This window comes from Alosa sapidissima, chromosome 17 (assembly GCF_018492685.1).
Source record: "Alosa sapidissima isolate fAloSap1 chromosome 17, fAloSap1.pri, whole genome shotgun sequence".
Classification (NCBI taxonomy): Eukaryota; Metazoa; Chordata; class Actinopteri; order Clupeiformes; family Clupeidae; genus Alosa; species Alosa sapidissima.
The window spans coordinates 7,276,060-7,293,160 of record NC_055973.1 but is presented as its reverse complement, the minus strand read 5'-3'; the positions used below and the strand labels follow the sequence as shown (position 1 = coordinate 7,293,160).

The window sequence follows — 17,101 nt, the reverse complement described above, 5'->3', positions numbered from 1 at the left end:
AACATGCTAACTATGCTAACCATGTTACTTAGCTAACTAGCTACAGTGGGTAGGAGTCATAGTTGATGACAAGTAACAGTTACAATGGCTGAACAGTTAGTAGTTTAAAGGGTTAAATTGTTTAACAGTAAAATATTATAGTGAGGACTTTTATTTTGAAACAGTTTTTGGCAGAGGAAGCAGTTGAACAGGATGTGTAGTCTTAAATAGGGCCAGTTTGTATGCTTAAAGCCTGAGACTGGCAGTTGGTCCAGGTGGCCCGAACACCTGCCATAGGATTCTAATTGCTTAACGGCTCTATTGTGATGTCATCAGCCCATGTTAAGTCTATGGGGAAATTTTGACTAGTTTTTAATTAATAGTTTAAAAAGTATAAAAGTTACAAAGTTGAAAAATACATAGCACCCATGTCCTAAGTAAGACCTACGTAACATAGTTTGAATGAAGTTTCTACGTTAAACGGTTGAAGCTGCATTAAACGCGTTAGAAGAAGAAGAAGAACTAGAAAAGCATTTCCTGAAGGAAATACAGTGCATGAAAATGCAAAAATATGATGTAAAATATCATACAGAGTAAAAACAAACTATATTGGTTGCTAAGTAGATGAGGTTTAATATAGTTGGAATGACTGAACAGTTAAATAGGTGGATAGTTTAAATGGTTAAATGGTTAAATTATTTAGGTAGATAGTTGACGATAACTGACAGTTGGAATGGCTCTAATGTTTGCTAGCAGTTATGCTAACTATGTTAACAAAGATAATAATGTTAACAAAGTTACTATGCTAACTAGCATGCTAACATGCTAGCATGCTAACTATGCTAACCATGTTACTTAGCTAATCGTTTTTAGTAGTTTTGCTAAAAATGCTAACTAGCATGCTAACATGCTAGCGCTAGCATGCTAACTATGCTAACCACGTTACTTAGCTGACTTAGCTAATCGTTTTTAGCGGTTTTGCTAAAAATGCTAACTAGCATGCTAACTATGCTAACCACGTTACTTAGCTGACTTAGCTAATCGTTTTTAGCAGTTTTGCTAAAAATGCTAACTAGCATGCTAACATGCTAGCATGCTAACTATGCTAACCATGTGACTTAGCTAACTTAGCTAATCATTTTAAGCAGTTTTGCTAAAAATGCTAACTAGCATGCTAACATGCTAGCATGCTAACTATGCTAACCATGTGACTTAGCTAACTTAGCTAATCATTTTAAGCAGTTTTGCTAAAAATGCTAACTAGCATGCTAACATGCTAGCATGCTAACTATGCTAACCATGTTACTTAGCTAACTTAGCTAACTAGCTACAGTGGGTAGGAGTCATAGTTGATGACAAGTAACAGTTACAATGGCTGAACAGTTAAAAAGTTCAGTAGTTTAAAGGGTTGAATTGTTTAACAGTGAAATATTGTAGTGAGGACTTTTATTTTGAAACAGTTTTTGGCAGAGGAAGCAGTTGAACAGGATGTGTAGTCTTAATAGGGCCAGTTTGTATGCTTAAAGCCTGAGACTGGCAGTTGGTCCAGGTGGCCCGAACACCTGCCATAGGATTCTAATTGCTTAACGGCCGTATTGTGATGTCATAATCATAATGTTAAGTCTATGGGGAAATTTTGATTAGTTTTTAATTAATAGTTTAAAAAGTATAAAAGTTACAAAGTTGAAAAATACATAGCACCCATGTCCTAAGTAAGACCTACGTAACATAGTTTGAATGAAGTTTCTACGTTAAACGGTTGAAGCTGCATTAAATGCGTTAGAAGAAGAAGAAGAATAAGAAGAAGCCTAGGAAGAACAGTACAGTGCATTTTCATGCACTGTAATAAGAAGCCTAGGAAGAACAGTACAGTGCATTTTCATGCACTGTAATAAGCAGAAGAATAAGAAGCCTAGGAAGAACAGTACAGTGCATTTTCATGCACTGTAATAAGAAGAAGCCTAGGAAGAACAGTACAGTGCATTTTCATGCACTGTAATAAGAAGAAGCCTAGGAAGAACAGTACAGTGCATTTTCATGCACTGTAATAAGCAGAAGAATAAGAAGCCTAGGAAGAACAGTACAGTGCATTTTCATGCACTGTAAAAAGCCTAGGAAGAACAGTACAGTGCATTTTCATGCACTGTAATAAGCAGAAGAATAAGAAGCCTAGGAAGAACAGTACAGTGCATTTTCATGCACTGTAATAATAATAAAATGCCTTGGAATAACAGTACAGTGCATTTTCATGCACTGTAAAAAGCCTTGGAAGAACAGTACAGTGCATTTTCATGCACTGTAATAAGTAAACCTAAGAAGAACAATAGTGGGCTTGCTGGATCAAACCCACTAATTAAAACCTTCGTTTACAAGATTGCTACACTTTTGAAACAATTCGGTAAGAGTTTGATGTACCAATTTAAGTTTAATTTCACTGCTAGTTGCTCCCCTACTGAAATTGAAAGTCAATTAATCTTTTCCAGACCAGCTCCCAATTGTACATTTGTGACGGTCTGGGTATTCCAAGGGTAGCCTGGTCAGAGGTAGAAAGATCGTAGGTCAGCTTTTTCCCTGTTTTTTAGAAGAATAAAAGTAGCTTAAGAGTGTTGGTGAAAAACCACAACCACAGCCTCCCATGAAAGATGTTGTCAGTTGCGGTAACTTTGTGGATGTTTGGGTGCAGTTAATTGTGAATTACCTAGCTAAAGCTCAGTGAACCTTATCAGGGGTTCAGTGCACTTTCACGCTGGCTATTAACATGCATTTATTTGTTTATTTATTTAGTTATATATTTATTGCTATCCTTGGCTAACTGCAAGCAATGCCTGTAGAGAGGTAATTAAAGTTTATATGGCAAAAACAACAACACTACAGCATATCTGTATGAAGACAGAGACAGTGACAATTTTAGCTGGTAATGGTTAAGCAGAAACAATCTGCAAATATAAATGTTACAAATATTTACAGGAATTGAAAGTGTTCAGGTTTAACGTGAAGCTCTAGGGTGTCAGGCCAGAGTTTAAATTCCATCAGTTTCCTCTCTGACTGTGACACTAGCCTCAGGCTAGCTGGCTGTCACAGTTTCTGGCAGTTGCTCAGAATCCTAGTCATAATGTCCTGCATCTTCATCTCATTTTCCCTTTTCGATTATAGCAGGCTCGGAGTGAAGTCAAACGGACAAACAACCCCAGAGCTGGGAAACTGAGTTTAACTGTGTGTGTGTGTTTGTCTATCTGTGTTTGTCTATCTGTGTCTGTGTCTGTGTCTGTGTGTGTGTGTGTGTGTGTGTGTGTGTGTGTGTGTGTGTGTGTGTGTGTGTGTGTGTGTGTGTGTGTGGTGTGTGTGTGTGTGCAAATACTGTATGTAGAACTGTTTATTAGTGTGTGTGTCCCTCTCCTGTGCCGTAGCGTGGTGGATGCTGTTGCCATTGAGCGCTGTGTGAGTGAGCTGAAGACGCCCACTCTTCTGCCAGGAGATGAGGAGGATGCTAAGAATCAGGTCTGTCAGGCTTTTAAAGACACTTGCTGCTTCAACTGTTTATTCCCTTCATTCTGGAGGGCAACCAGAACAGGGGCTTTCCTGTCTCGCTGGCTTCTGCCATGGTTTAATGTCATAAAAGCGAGTGAGCACACACAAACAAACACACACATACACACACACATTAATAATTTTTTGCCTCTGTTTTTAAGTCTCTCTGAGCCTTGTCGGTTTCTTTTTCCCCTCATTCTCCTCACTCTCTCTTTCATTTTCTCACGTTTAAATCTTTGCTTTCCTTTCCTCACTGTGCCCCTGCTCTCTCTCTCTTACCTCCCTCTCACCCGGACCCAGTGTTTTCCCCTCTTTCTTTCTTTCTTTCTTTCTTTTTTTCTTTCTTTCTTTCTTTTTCTTTCTTTCTTTCTTTCTTTCTTTCTTTCTTTGGTGTCCTCCTCTCCTCTTCACACCTTCTCTTGTCTCTCTCTCCTTCTAACCCCCCACCTCTCTCTCCTTCACCTTCTCTCTCTCTGACTCACCCCCCCTCCATTCCTCTCTCTCTCTCTCTCTCTCTCTCTCTCTCTCTCTCTTTCTTTCTCTCTCTCTCAACAAGCTATACAAAATCCATCCTATTGTAAGAAAGAGACTATTTTTTTCTTTTCAATCCAGACACGATCAAATAGTCTATACCAGATGGTGTATAGGACATTCAAGATTCTTTCATAGCTTTCTATTGAGTGGTGAAGATCCTCCATTATGCCAATTTTGCAAAACGCCCCTGTCAGTGAGACATATTTTGATCTGTTGCCCCCCAAAAGACAACAATTTTATCATCAAAATTCTATAGCTGATTTAGTAAGGTCCCACCTTTGAAGGTTTTAGAATATCTAGGGGCAGCCGTGGCCGGTTCGAGCCCCGACCAGTGGGCCACGGCTGAAGTGCCCTTGAGCAAGGCACCTAAACCCTCACTGCTCCCCGAGCGCCGCTGTTGTAGCAGGCAGCTCACTGCGCCGGGATTAGTGTGTGCTTCACCTCACTGTGTGTTCGCTGTGTGTGTTTCACTAATTCACGGATTGGGTTAAATGCAGAGACCAAAATTCCCTCACGGGATCAAAAGAGTATTTATACTTATACTTATACTTATCTTACTAGCATAGATTTCCTTCGTTGCGGAAATGGCCTTAAATTAAACAAACAAACAAACAAACTAACTCTCTCTCTCTCCATCTGAACCCCCTCCTTATTGCCCTCCCTCCTCTCCTCCTCTCTCAGGTGTGTTCTCTGCTCCAGTATGTGGGTGTGTTCTGTGAGCTGCTGCAGTCTGTGGCCTCCCTGCAGGCAGAGCTGATCCCTCAGCTGGACTTCCTCAAGCCTCTGCTGAGCCATGTCTTCACACTCCTCACTCTCAGTCCTGCACACCTGGGTAACCACCACACGCACACGCACACGCACACACACACACACACACACACACACACACACACACACACACACACACACACACACACACACACACACACACACATCAGAGTCAGACAGTACCACAGACAAGCACACATGCTGTACACCTACCACAGCAATTTGAAGCTTCATCAGACATGGAAGTGCAATGTTACACTTTTTGAAGTGTAAAGTTAGCCAATATGGATTTAGATTCTTCTTACGACGACTACAGGATCAGAATTTGTGCTTCCTTTAAGACATTAAATGCCAGAAGAGCCTTTGTCACACATCATCTCTCCTCAAAATACATCCACATTATGAGTAAGGAGTGTCTGTGTTATAGAAAGGTGGAGGTAGATGAGATGTAGGATTATTTTGTAATTGGTAAAAGATTTAGCAATAATTCACTGTGTTATAGAGAACTTTCCATTGTGTACGGTGACTTTGTCAGCACAAAGACACCTGCTTCCTGTTCTGCTCGGCAGGTTTTCACACCTTACCCACATTGCTGATGCGTTGGAAAAAAAAGTCCTGTTTTGTCAGTCTGTAGAGTTGTTGCTGAAGTCTATGTTGTGTTTGAGGTGTGTTGCAGTTGAAATGTGTGTTGTAGCACATTAGTAGTTTGTTAGTCCTAGATGTTGCTGGAAGTGGTGTTGTGGGCTTGTTGGTGGTCTTTCCCCTGGTCACAGAACCATCCCAATGCCCCAGTGCAGTGATAGGGACACTGTGCTGTAGGATATGTTAAAGCTAGGTACTGGTTCCCAAATTCCCAACCTGGCTGATTCTGTCTGGGAACCTAACCATCTCCCTAGTTTGCTGATTGATTCCATCACTCTCCACCTCCAGTGCAAAATAGCTGCTGTGCACCCCAGGTGGGTGCTACACATTGGTGGTGGCTGTAGTGAGTCACTGAGTTCACTGCAGAGTGCTTTGGGGACCTAGAAAAGTGGTATGTAATGGATAATCAGAAAGGTTTTAGTAGTTAATGCACGTTTGAGGTGGTAAAGCGGCTACTACGCAAAGTGGAGTGGCCGTTACACCTCAAAGTATGCGGCCAAACTCTGGAACTACTTTTTTAGGTGTATAAATAAATGTAATGTGTTGTTGTTAGATGAAGTGCTTATGGCTGATTAGTGAAGTGTGCATTGTAGCAGAATGTGGTAATACTGAATTGTAAGTTTGTGTTTTGTTGTCTTCTCCTCACTCTCTCTCTGTGTGTGTGTGCGTGTGCGTGCGTGTGTGTGCGTGTGTGTGTGTGTGTGCGTGTGTGTGTGTGTGTGTGTGTGTGTGTGTGCGCGTGTGTGTGTCAGACTCACGGACGGCTGGGGTACTGCGTCACACCTGGACCGTCTTGTTGACGCTTCTGGCCACTCTGGTGCGCAGGAACACCACTGCACTCTTCCCATCTGTTGCCACGGCGATGCACAGGCACTGGCACACATTTTCAGGTAGGGAGTCTGTGGGTTGGGGGCTGTAGTGTGTGTGTGTTTGTGTGTGTGTGTGTGTGTGTGCATTCACAGGATGTGCATTTTTGAATGGTCTATTTGGAAGTGTAGGTTGGTGCATTTTTGTTCAGATGTATCTATATTTCCATATATCTGAGTTTGAGTATTTATATTCAGACCTAGTGACTACGGGTTGTGTGTGTGTGTGTGTGTGTGTGTGTGTGTGTGTGTGTGTGTGTGTGTGTGTGTGTGTGTGTGTGTGTGTGTGTGTGCGCACGCACGCGTGCGTGTGCCTGTGTGTCTGGTAGACAGACTCTGCCTAGCAGGAGCTGAGGGAGGCCTATAGCGGTGGGCTGTGATGAGCCCTGTTTAAGACTAATGATGGATTTGTCAGCTTGTGTCAGGCCAGGGAGGGGGGCTGACGGATGCCTCCGCCGCATCAGAGCAGCTTAGCAAGCACACGAGGAGGAAGAGGAGGATCTGCTAGCTTCAGAGCAGCTTAGCAAGCACACGAGGAGGAAGAGGAGGATCTGCTAGCTTCAGAGCAGCTTAGCAAGCACACGAGGAGGAAGAGGAGGTTCTGCTAGCTTCAGAAATAGATCTGTTTGTTTTCATACAGCATGTAATTTGTGTTTGTTTATTTAGCAGGCAGTTTCATACAAAGCACAGTGCAAGTTTACATTTTATTTGTTACAGTACACAGTATAGTAGCAGTGAGTATTGAAATGAAGTGTTTATCCAATACGCAGGGCAGGTCCTTAATGTTGTTTACAGTACATGTTGCTACACGTGATGATGGCGAAGCTGATTTTGGACGGTTACAAACGTTTGTCTGTGACTCCTCTTCTATTCTTTGATGTTCTGTACTGTTTGTCCCTTTTTAGCCACCATATCCCTATGTGTGGACCAGTGGTCTTCAGAGCCTAGCCTGTACACAGCTGCTCTTCACTTCCTGAGTGTAGTGCTGTCAGAGGAAGCCAAGAGGCGGGATCAGGAAGTGACTGGTCAGCTGACCCCTGATTGCCGTAGTCGATTGGCTGAGCTTTTGAATGGCACCCCGGGCGAGCAGCTGTGTGAACTCCTACTGCAGGTAACCTCACCTTTCATAGTGGACCTTAACACTTTGAATGCCGCGCTGTTTTCGGAAGCTTTGGCCCAGAGTGCCAGCAATCTAGATCATTGTTGTTTGAAAGGTGAGACTTTAAGCTCTCAGTGGGTACAAACCGTTTATTTCTACATGCCTATTGCGATTTTGGCACTCAACGCATGGGAACAAAAAACGCAATATTGTGTTTTTGACACTCAAAGTGTTAAGCAATAGTGTAATGATGGAGGGTTACAGTTATGTACCATACAAGCCTCACTTCCCACTAGGGCTGCAACAGTCGCAGCCCTTCTCCCCTACACACTATAAGACTCTGTGCTGGGGTATGTGGGTGACCACACATCATTGCTCCAAATATATATATATATATATATATATATATATATATATATATATATATATATATATATATATATATATATATATATATATATATAATATACCGTATATATATATTAGTAGTATATCATGGACGGTACAACATGGCACAACCCTGGAAGAAGGTTAGCCACCATGACTGTCATTGTTAGCATGGCAGACCTTCGCACATGGAGTCCCAGGTGCAAGCTCTGGAAATTCTTCTCTCTATAATATTATGCAGTGTAATGTGACTGTTACTACTGACTTCACAGGTGTAAAAGGTGCAGTTTCAGAGGTTAGAACTGTCATGCAATGTATTCTATTTTTGTAGTTTTACATTTCCCACAGTGCAATGTAGAGTACCCATTATGCCTGATAAGATATGAGAAAGAGATTTTGCATCACTGATTAGCTTATTAACCTCTACTGTACAGTAATTTCCTGTGTATTAGCCGCATTGTGTATAAACTGCAGGACACTGTTTTATGCAAGTTAAAAAAACAAAACCATATTAATACCATTTTAACTGCCCCTGTGTATTTACGTCATAGAAATGACGGTATATAGTCATTATATATAGTCATTGGGCTCTGCGTGGTTATTTGGAACCGAATGTGGTACAGACGCTGCAGCTCCCTGAAGCCTGCGTCTGATTGTGCTGTTCTCACGCTCCTGTGTTGGGTGCTTCGTCTGATTGTGCTGTTCTCACACTCCTGTGTTGGGTGCTTCGTCTTATTGTGCTGTTCTCACGCTCCTGTGTTGGGTGCTGCGTCTGATTGTGCTGTTCTCACGCTCCTGTGTTGGGTGCTGCGTCTGATTGTGCTGTTCTCACGCTCCTGTGTTGGGTGGGTCCTGTTCAGAGGTACGAGGCCACTCTGCCCCATGACCAGCTGAGGAAGCCCACAGCTGCTGCCTTCACCGCGCTCCTCGCCTGCAGCTCCAGTGCCCAGAGCTATGCGTGCAAAGGTAGCCGACCGCACACACACACACACACACACACACACACACACCAAACATACCCAGAGCATAGAGTGTCGGTTTTAGCACTATATGTGCTGGCCACGTCTGATTCGTTTCTTTGTTAAGACCACCAGGCTCGTTTGTGGTGATTTTAACATATGAGACCACACGTAGATAACCGTTAACAAATGTTTATTAAAGTAATAATGTAGGGCAAACGTAAACTACAGTCAGTGTCCATAAGATGGTGGAAAAATAAAGATGTAATGTAAGTCAGGGTACAATGTAAAATGCATTCTCAAAATAAAAGCAACGCAGATTCTCCTGGAGAGAAGGGGACCCCGAACCCAGCCAGGTAGCCTCTTTATAGCTGGATCCCTGATCAGCTGACTAGCAGCTGACTAGCAACACCTGTGCACTGACTCCGCCCTGCAACACATAGAAAGAGAGACAGGCAAACAAACAGAGACCAACAGTATCATAACATCTTGATAAGATGTGTTATATTTAACACATTAGTTTAGTGTGACCATATCTTGCCCTATTATTAGCTTCTTCCTTCCTTCCTTTCTTTCTCTCTCTCTCTCTCTCTCTCTCTCTCTCAGCTGGGCTTGTGGACACCACAGTGGAGCAGATGAGGCAGATTCACACTTACCTCAACCTAGAGTCCCTGAAACCAACCAAAGCAGCGCTACGCAACAAAAAGGTCAGCCTGGTCTCATCGGACATATGTGTGTCCATCACCATCATTTTACTGCTTTTGATGGAACTGCTTAGGACTGAACATGGATTTGAGTCATTCTTTTTCTTCTCACACACACACACACACACACACACACACACACACACACACACACACACACACACATATGCAGGAAGAGAACTATCTGAAGGAGCTGAAGATGGACCTGGAGCTGCTGAGAAACTGCCTGTATCAGCACAGCGAATGCAAAGCAAGTCCATGTGCAGTGTTTTATTTATTGTGTTAACCATGACATTTTCATCAAATAAATTCATCACAGGCCCTTGTTGTGTCTGTGTTCTCTCTTTCTTTCTTTCTTTCTTTCTTTCTTTCTTTCTTTCTTTCTTTCTTTCTTTCTTTCTCTCTCTCTCTCTCTCTCTCTACTTATCTCTCTCTGTTTCTTTATCTCTTTCTTTCTCTCTCTCTTTCTCTGCTCTCTGTCTCTACTTTTCTCTTTCTTTCCCCTCTTTTCCATATCCTCATCCTCTCTACTTCTGTCCTTTGTTTTCATCCTCTTCTCTTTCATCCCCTCCCTCTCTCGTCCCTCTTCCCTATTTTGTTCTCTGATCTCCCTCTCCTTCCCCCTCCGTTGTATCTACTTGTCTCTTCCTCCCTTCTTGTCCTATCCCCAAATCTCTTCCCTTTCGTCTTGCCCTCTTTTCCTCTCCTTTGCCCTCTCCTCTCGTTTCCCCTCTCATCTGTTCTCCTCTTCTCTGTCCCACTTCTTTCATCTTCTGTCTTCTCCTCCCTCTCCCTGTCCTTTCTTCTCTCCTCTATTCCTCTGTCTCACTCTTTACTCTCATCTTCGGTCCTCTCCTTTTCGCCCTAATCTCCTCTACTTGCCTCTTCTCTCCCCTTCCCTCTCTCCACTTCTCTTATCTATTCTGGCAACCCTCCCTTTCCACTTCTCTCTCATCCCCCTTCTCTTCCCTTCTCTCAACGCTTCACCCCATCCTCTCTCTTCCCTCTCCTCCTCTCCTCACCCCTTCCTCTCTCTTCTTCCCTCTTCTCTTTTCTTCTCTCTTCTCCTCACCCCCACCCTCTTCTCCTCTTTTCACCCCTTCCTCTCTCTTCTTCCCTCTTCTCTTCTCTCCTCTCTTCATCACCATCCTCTCTCTTCTTCCCTTTCCTCCTCTTTTCTCCCTCCTCCTCCTCTCCTCTGCTCTCCCTCCTCCTCTATGACAGACTGCTGCCACAGACTCCCGTCTGGCTGCCATACTGTACGCCCTCTGGCCCTGGCTCCTATTGGATGACCCCTGCATGACCTCAGCCCTGGAGCTGCTCTGTGTCTACACGGCCAACTGTAGTGCTGGTCAGTATGCTAGCTGGGGAGTGTGTGTGTGTGTGTGTGTGTGTGGGGTCAGGGTGGGTATGAGCGTGGTTGTTTTCTCTTTGTACTTCTTTGTAAATATAATAATAAGAGTTTTATGCCTGTCTGTATATGTGATGCCTTCTTGAATTTCCCCTGGGATCAATAAAGTATCTATCTATCTATCTATCTATCGATCTATTCAGCATTGTTGTGTGTGTGAACGAGAAGCATACAGTTATCAGGGCTTAGCTAGTTAACTGCAATTTGGAGTCAATTAACCCATTTGACATACCCATGTGGTCTGGTATGTTTATTCTCCAATATTTCTTTGGAGTCCTTCTCTGTGTATCTGTTCGTCATGGCTTTCTGCAGAAGTCAGTGTGTGGGAACAATAATTGAAGAGGTATTTCTGCTTGTGGTCCAAGTATCTATGCATCTTTTAGCCTGCAACCAACTCTACACCAATGAGGTTTTGTGTGTGCGTACCACACAAAACACACACACACACACACACATATATATATATGCAGGAGGAGAACCATCTGAGATGGAGCCTGGAGCTGCTGAGAAACTCCCTGTATCAGCCCAGCGATTTTTTTTTTTTTGTGTGTGTACCACACACATGCCTTTGTTAGCATGTCAGTCTGACTCATGCATCACACACTCTGTGGACCATTGTTGTGTTTGAGACTGCTGTGTGTGTCTGTGCGTGCAGGCGCATGTGTGAGTGAGTGTTTCTGCGTCTGGATTCTCCTGTTGGTCTTCAGCTAGCTCTGAAGCGTCTCGCTGAAGATCTCTGAATTCATCTCCACCTTATAGAACAACTTGCCTCTGGCGATTGACAATAGAGCCCGTGTGAGACTGCGTTCTCTCTGTATGATGTTTAATGTATAGCCAGGAAGAATGGAGCCAGGACATACTGCACAATGTATGTCTCTGTCAAAGGAAGAGCGCTCTATTGTGTGGAGGAACAGAGGATGAGCGAGAGAGAGAGAAAAGGAATAAAGGGCGAGAGAGAGAAAGAGAGGGAATGCAAAAAGAGTGTGAAAAAGAGAAAGAGTAATAGAAGATGGAGAGAAAAGAGGGGAAAAAGAGAGGAAGGGGTAAGAGAGAGAACTATCGGGGGAGGATGAGAGGAGTGACGAGATGATTTATTTAAGATTTTAGGGTGGCTTAAGATCAGATTAAACCCCACAAAGGCCCTGAGCTGTTTGTCATACCTTACCACTGGTGCCTGACATTACTCAAGAGTATTCACAAGTGTCTGTGTCTGTCTTTGTCAATGTGTATGTGGTACCAGAGGGTAAGGCTGCCGTACCAGTGATTCCTTGCATAACCCTGGAAATGCATTGTGTTTGTTTGCATGCACATATACCGTACCTGCATCTGTTGCGTGCAGTTCTGTGGGTGTCTTACTGTGTGGACTCTATGTTTGTTTTTATGGCAAGACGTGTCCATGGTTGAGGTCATTGAAAGTACAACAGGTGTTCCTGTGTCTGTGTGTGTGTGTCTGTCTTTGTGTGTCTGTCGTTGTGTGTCTTTGTGTGTGTGTACGTTTGTGTGTGTGTGCATGTGTCTGTGCGTGTGCATGTGTCTGTGCGCGTGCGTGCGTGTGTGTGCGTGTGCGCGCGCATTCGCACGCTTGCATTTGCAACTGAACCACTAGCAGCAAAAAAAAAAGCCCCCCACTCCCCACCCCTTTTGCAAGACTCCTGTCTTTTCTTGCAAGATGTTTTAAAACTGAAAGTCTGAAATCAAGTCAAGACTGTGTAACATTGGCATATCATTTGAGATAACGGAGTGGAAATGCATCTGAAGAGTGCCCTGTCACAACTGGCACTTTAACTTTTATTATTAGAAAGCACGTACGGCACTGTACTGCATGTGTTTCATAGCCTTTCAAACTGTTGTGTTCCCATTGTGGTGCAATTGAGTCTGTCAAAGTGTTTTTGTTGTGTGAAGTCACTGTTTCCAGCTCTGCTGTCTGTTTGTGCTCTACCTGTTCAGCATGTGGATTAGGTGCGGTTTTACAGTAACTGAGCCCCTTTCTCTGAAGGCCCAGGGTCCTTGGTGTGTGTGTGTGTGTGTGTGTGTGTGTGTGTGTGTGTGTGTGTGTGTGTGTGTGTGTGTGCCACTTCCCCTTGATCTATTTATAGACATGGAGTAGGCGGCAACACTCACTGTCACCCACAGAAACAACGGCACACACACGCACACCCTTACACACATTCAGGGGCGCATTCATTGTGTGTCCCAACACTCTTGCACAATTTCCAGCCTGATAAACGCCCACGCTTGAGAGAGACTGAGAAAGAGAAAGTTAGTTGGCAGATAGTCAGTGGGGCTTTTGAGCAGATTGAGTAAGTTTTTCTTTGTTTCTGTTTGTCAGTCAGGGACCTTTTGAGAAGTTTCTGATTGGGGTCCCAGTAAAGCATCCTGGGGCCCCGCGCTCTCTCCCACACAATCGGTACTGAACAGTTTGACAACGGTCTTTTTTTCCATCCCACTGTAATGACGGGGAAAGTGTGTGTGTGTGTGTGTGTGTGTGTGTGTGGCATGCACACATGGGGGGATGTTTATCTCGAGAATGTGTTTGGCACCTCACGCTACCTGTTAATATTACCCTGAGGGACCTTTGTGTGTGTGTGTGTGTGTGTGTGTGTGTGTGAGGGGTAGTGCCGAGGTAAGTGTGTCATTTATATGAGTGGTTGGAGAGATTAACACACTGATAAGTGTGTTAATCTCCAAATCTCGTTCTCTCATACTCTCTCTCCCTCTCTCTCTCACTCCATTTTTATCCTCCATCTTTCCATCACATGTTTCTCTCTCGCTCTGTCTTTGCTTTCCTGTTTCCTTCTTTTTCTCCCCCTCTTTTTACCTGTCACTCATCCTTTCTCCCCCCCCCCTTTCTTTCCCCCCTGTGTGTCTCCCTGTCTCTCCTCCATCACTTTCTCTCTCTCTCTCTCTCTCTCTCTCTCTTTCCCCCACTCCCTCCTCAGCGTGCAGTGCTGTGTGTGGAGGCAGTGGCGGCTGTCCCGCTGGTGTCTCGGGTTCAGGTCAGGCTGCAGTGTTGCCTCGGGGGCCGCTGACCAACTCGCTGATGCACGGCGTGATGAAGCTGGCCTCCCAGGCTTCCCCGGACGCCGGCAGCAGCCAGAGCCACATCCAGAGCTTGGCCTTCTGTCTGCTCGCCAACCTGGCCATCTCCCGTGACTGCAAAGGCATCCTACAGAAGGTGCGTTTACCATGCAGACACACACACACACACACACACACATCTAGGGCCTGGCCCTCTGTTCGCCCTCTGCTTACCATCCTGAAGGTGACATTTAGCATGCACACACACACACACACACACACACACACACACACACACACACACACACACACACCTGGCCATCGCCCACCACTGCAATTTTGTTTTTTAGAAGGTTTTTTTAAGATTTCAACTCCATTGTGTCCTCTTTCTTACATCCTTTCATTCAGTCTCTGTGACCATCCTCTGAAGTAAGGCAGCTGTTGGATAATAATCTCCCTCTGTCCTCCAGAGTAACTTCCTGCAGAACTTCCCGACGGCTCACCTCCCCAGGCCGGGCCGCAGGTCCTCGTCGTCGTCGGCCGGCTCCCTGGCCGCTCTGTGGCTGCGGCTGCTGCTCAACGTCTCGTTCGGGGAGGACGGCCAGCAGACGCTGCTCAAGCTCCACGGCAGCCTGGAGCTGCTGACCGAGCTGGCCCAGAACCAGAGACCGAGCCAGAACCAGAACCAGCGGCAGGCCGCTACCAGACCCAAACCCGCCGCCCTCCTCATCCTCCACAACATCTGCTTCAGCTCCGCCAACAAGCCCAAGGTCCTGGCCAACGGTACGCGTGCTTCACCTTAGTAACAGAGAGCAAGAAAAGCCTGCATTTTTCTCATAACTGACTCTTTTTATTAGAATATCTTCAAAAGACGAGTTGAAGATTTTGTAATAAAAGGATCAGCTTAAGCAAAGTACAGCCTTTTATTGTTTTGTTTTATTATGCCCTGCTTACTATGTTTGGTCCAGCACACACTAGTGCGTGAAGCCTCTGCTCCCATCCTTGTGTTCCGTGGGCTTCCTTAGAGGGCCACAGGGGAATGCCTCTGCAGGGGGTGTCATGGGACACGTTTATTGGTTTGAGTGTTTGCCTGTATGTCTTTCTGTTTGACAACACTATCTATTATCTGTCAGTCCGTCTGTCTATTTGGCTGTTTCTCAGTCTCAAATTTCTGTCTCTATCTGTTGCTCGCTTTCTTTCTCATCCTCTCTGTAGCTTTCGCTCTCTTCTCTTCCTCCGTCTCTCACTCTGACTCTTTGTCCTGCGCTCTCTCTCTTGCTCCCTCTCTCTCGCTCTCTCGCTCTCTCGCTGTACAAACAGTATTGGCTTTGTTTATTGGGCTTGGCTTTTGACTGGGCCTGGCTCCATGGCTCCCTCATACTGACTCAACTGTCGTAATGGGACATGAAGACCAGCATACACTGCTCGGACTCATCGGCAGAGACTTACCACGTATGAGTGATGATGCTAGAGGACAGTTTTATGTTGACATGATTGCTTTGACGTCTGCCATGTAGAAGTCAGCTGGGTTCTGGCAGCTTGTACTCCTAGTGTCACCCTAGTACAGTGAACAGTAGAATGGTAATAAACAACATAGGTTGGTGCGTTGAAAAGGACAATCAAAGGCAATCGTTTGTTTTCAAACAGTTTTTCATTGGCTTTGAGTTGAGTCTGAGCAAGTGGTGAACAAATGTTGATGTTGGAATAAGTGCTACCATTGAAATTTGAAATATTTACACAGATTGTTCTCAAATCTAAAGCCCAAGTTGGGTGCTTTCCTAGTATGTATACAATTTGGGTGTCACTGTACATTTTTTAATGTCTTGTTATTTCTCTCTCTCTGATCTTTTTATGTTTTAGACAAGACGGTTGGTCTGCTCGTGTCCTGTCTGGACAGTGACTTCCTGGACGTGCGTGCAATCGGCGCCTCTGCTCTGTGGGCTCTTCTGCACAGCTATCAGAAGGTACCTCAGCCCCACGCATCCATTGCTAGCTCAGTCTGTTCTAACCAAGCTATTGGTCTTAAAGGTGCTTTTCGTCAACAGTTCAACAGATTGCACTTCGCAGCCCTCTAGTTGTCCATTTAGTTTTTAGTGTGTGCCCAGAAGAAAAACAAACAAAAACACTCCTGTGGTTGTGCAAACTCCGGAGCTTGTGAATTAGACCGACCCATAAACAATTCTGTCCTGTCAACACATGGCTTCAACAACACGGAATTACAAGGAAATGGTGTAATTTGATTGGCTGCTGAGCTCCGATATCAACTACCTTTTGCTAGAATCACATACTGTATCTCTAATGTCTGTTGAGACCAGAGAAAAGAAAGAAAGAGATATTATCCATTTAGAGCAGACTGGCAGTTGATATAAGTGTAGACTGCCTTGTCTTTGTGCTCTTTTTGAAGCCTGTATTTCTTACGGAAACTGCATGTGTAATCTCTCAACAAAGGCAAAGGTGGCTTTGAAGTACCCCTCCTTCAGACTTAAGGTCGATGAGATGTACTTGGAAGTGAAAAAAGGTATGCATCTATTCAGTTTGATCATATATTTTCAACAGTGGGACCCGTGGTTTCTGTATTGTCTTCTTATGTAATGGAATGATTGCACATCCATTTCTAAAGCTTGTTTGGTTTTCTGTACAGATGCAGAGCTGAAGAAAAGTGAGCCCCTGACTTCATACCTCTTGAAGTGCCTGGAGAACCTTAAACAAATCTTGAATGTTTAGCAACAGTGGCCTATGTAAATGTTTCTATTCTTTAATAACTTATTTAAATAAAATTACTAATAGCTTGTTTTTTCAGCTGCAGAAAGAGCTATGCTGCTATTCCTATTCTGTATCAAAATAAAAACAAAATATGTTGTGATTTGTTTGTAACATTATTATTTTTTTACATTTTTCTTTATTTTATACTTTTCAAATAAAGTGTAATTAAGTGGAACTATTAAGTGGAATTGATCATTTCTTTGTCAAGTCGGTAAAGTAATACAAAGAGACAAAGAAAATAATTTGGAACACATTTAGCTTGTAAAAACTATTGTGATTATGTCACAATTCATACGTTCTCACGTGATGTCGATGTGTGAAGCTGTTAAGTGCTGACCTCCCTTATTTTAAAATCCTATTTGGCAAGACATATGATGAGGAACTGAATATTTTCTTCTTTCTAAAGCAACTAGATGCCTACATGCTTGTGACAATGTAATTTA

General features: G+C 44.0%; 1 protein-coding gene across 2 annotated transcripts in view; it reads left to right on the top strand.

Moving 5' to 3' along the window:
* rttn (rotatin) overlaps positions 1-16,836 on the top strand; it is a 58,900-nt gene extending 42,064 nt beyond the window's left edge. The window contains exons 37-49 of one of the 2 annotated variants that reach the window (XM_042067269.1): positions 3,387-3,477; positions 4,723-4,873; positions 6,204-6,341; positions 7,223-7,428; positions 8,664-8,769; positions 9,369-9,469; positions 9,639-9,716; positions 10,691-10,817; positions 13,817-14,052; positions 14,366-14,678; positions 15,756-15,859; positions 16,344-16,413; positions 16,537-16,836. In XM_042067269.1, coding sequence (XP_041923203.1) covers positions 3,387-3,477; positions 4,723-4,873; positions 6,204-6,341; positions 7,223-7,428; positions 8,664-8,769; positions 9,369-9,469; positions 9,639-9,716; positions 10,691-10,817; positions 13,817-14,052; positions 14,366-14,678; positions 15,756-15,859; positions 16,344-16,413; positions 16,537-16,619 — 1,804 coding nt within the window. In that variant the 3' untranslated portion in view covers positions 16,620-16,836. Of the gene's footprint in view, positions 1-3,386; positions 3,478-4,722; positions 4,874-6,203; positions 6,342-6,732; positions 6,868-7,222; positions 7,429-8,663; positions 8,770-9,368; positions 9,470-9,638; positions 9,717-10,690; positions 10,818-13,816; positions 14,053-14,365; positions 14,679-15,755; positions 15,860-16,343; positions 16,414-16,536 lie in introns of those variants that run through there. The other variant, XM_042067270.1, reaches the window with a different exon arrangement.
* The last annotated feature ends 265 nt before the right edge of the window (positions 16,837-17,101 follow it).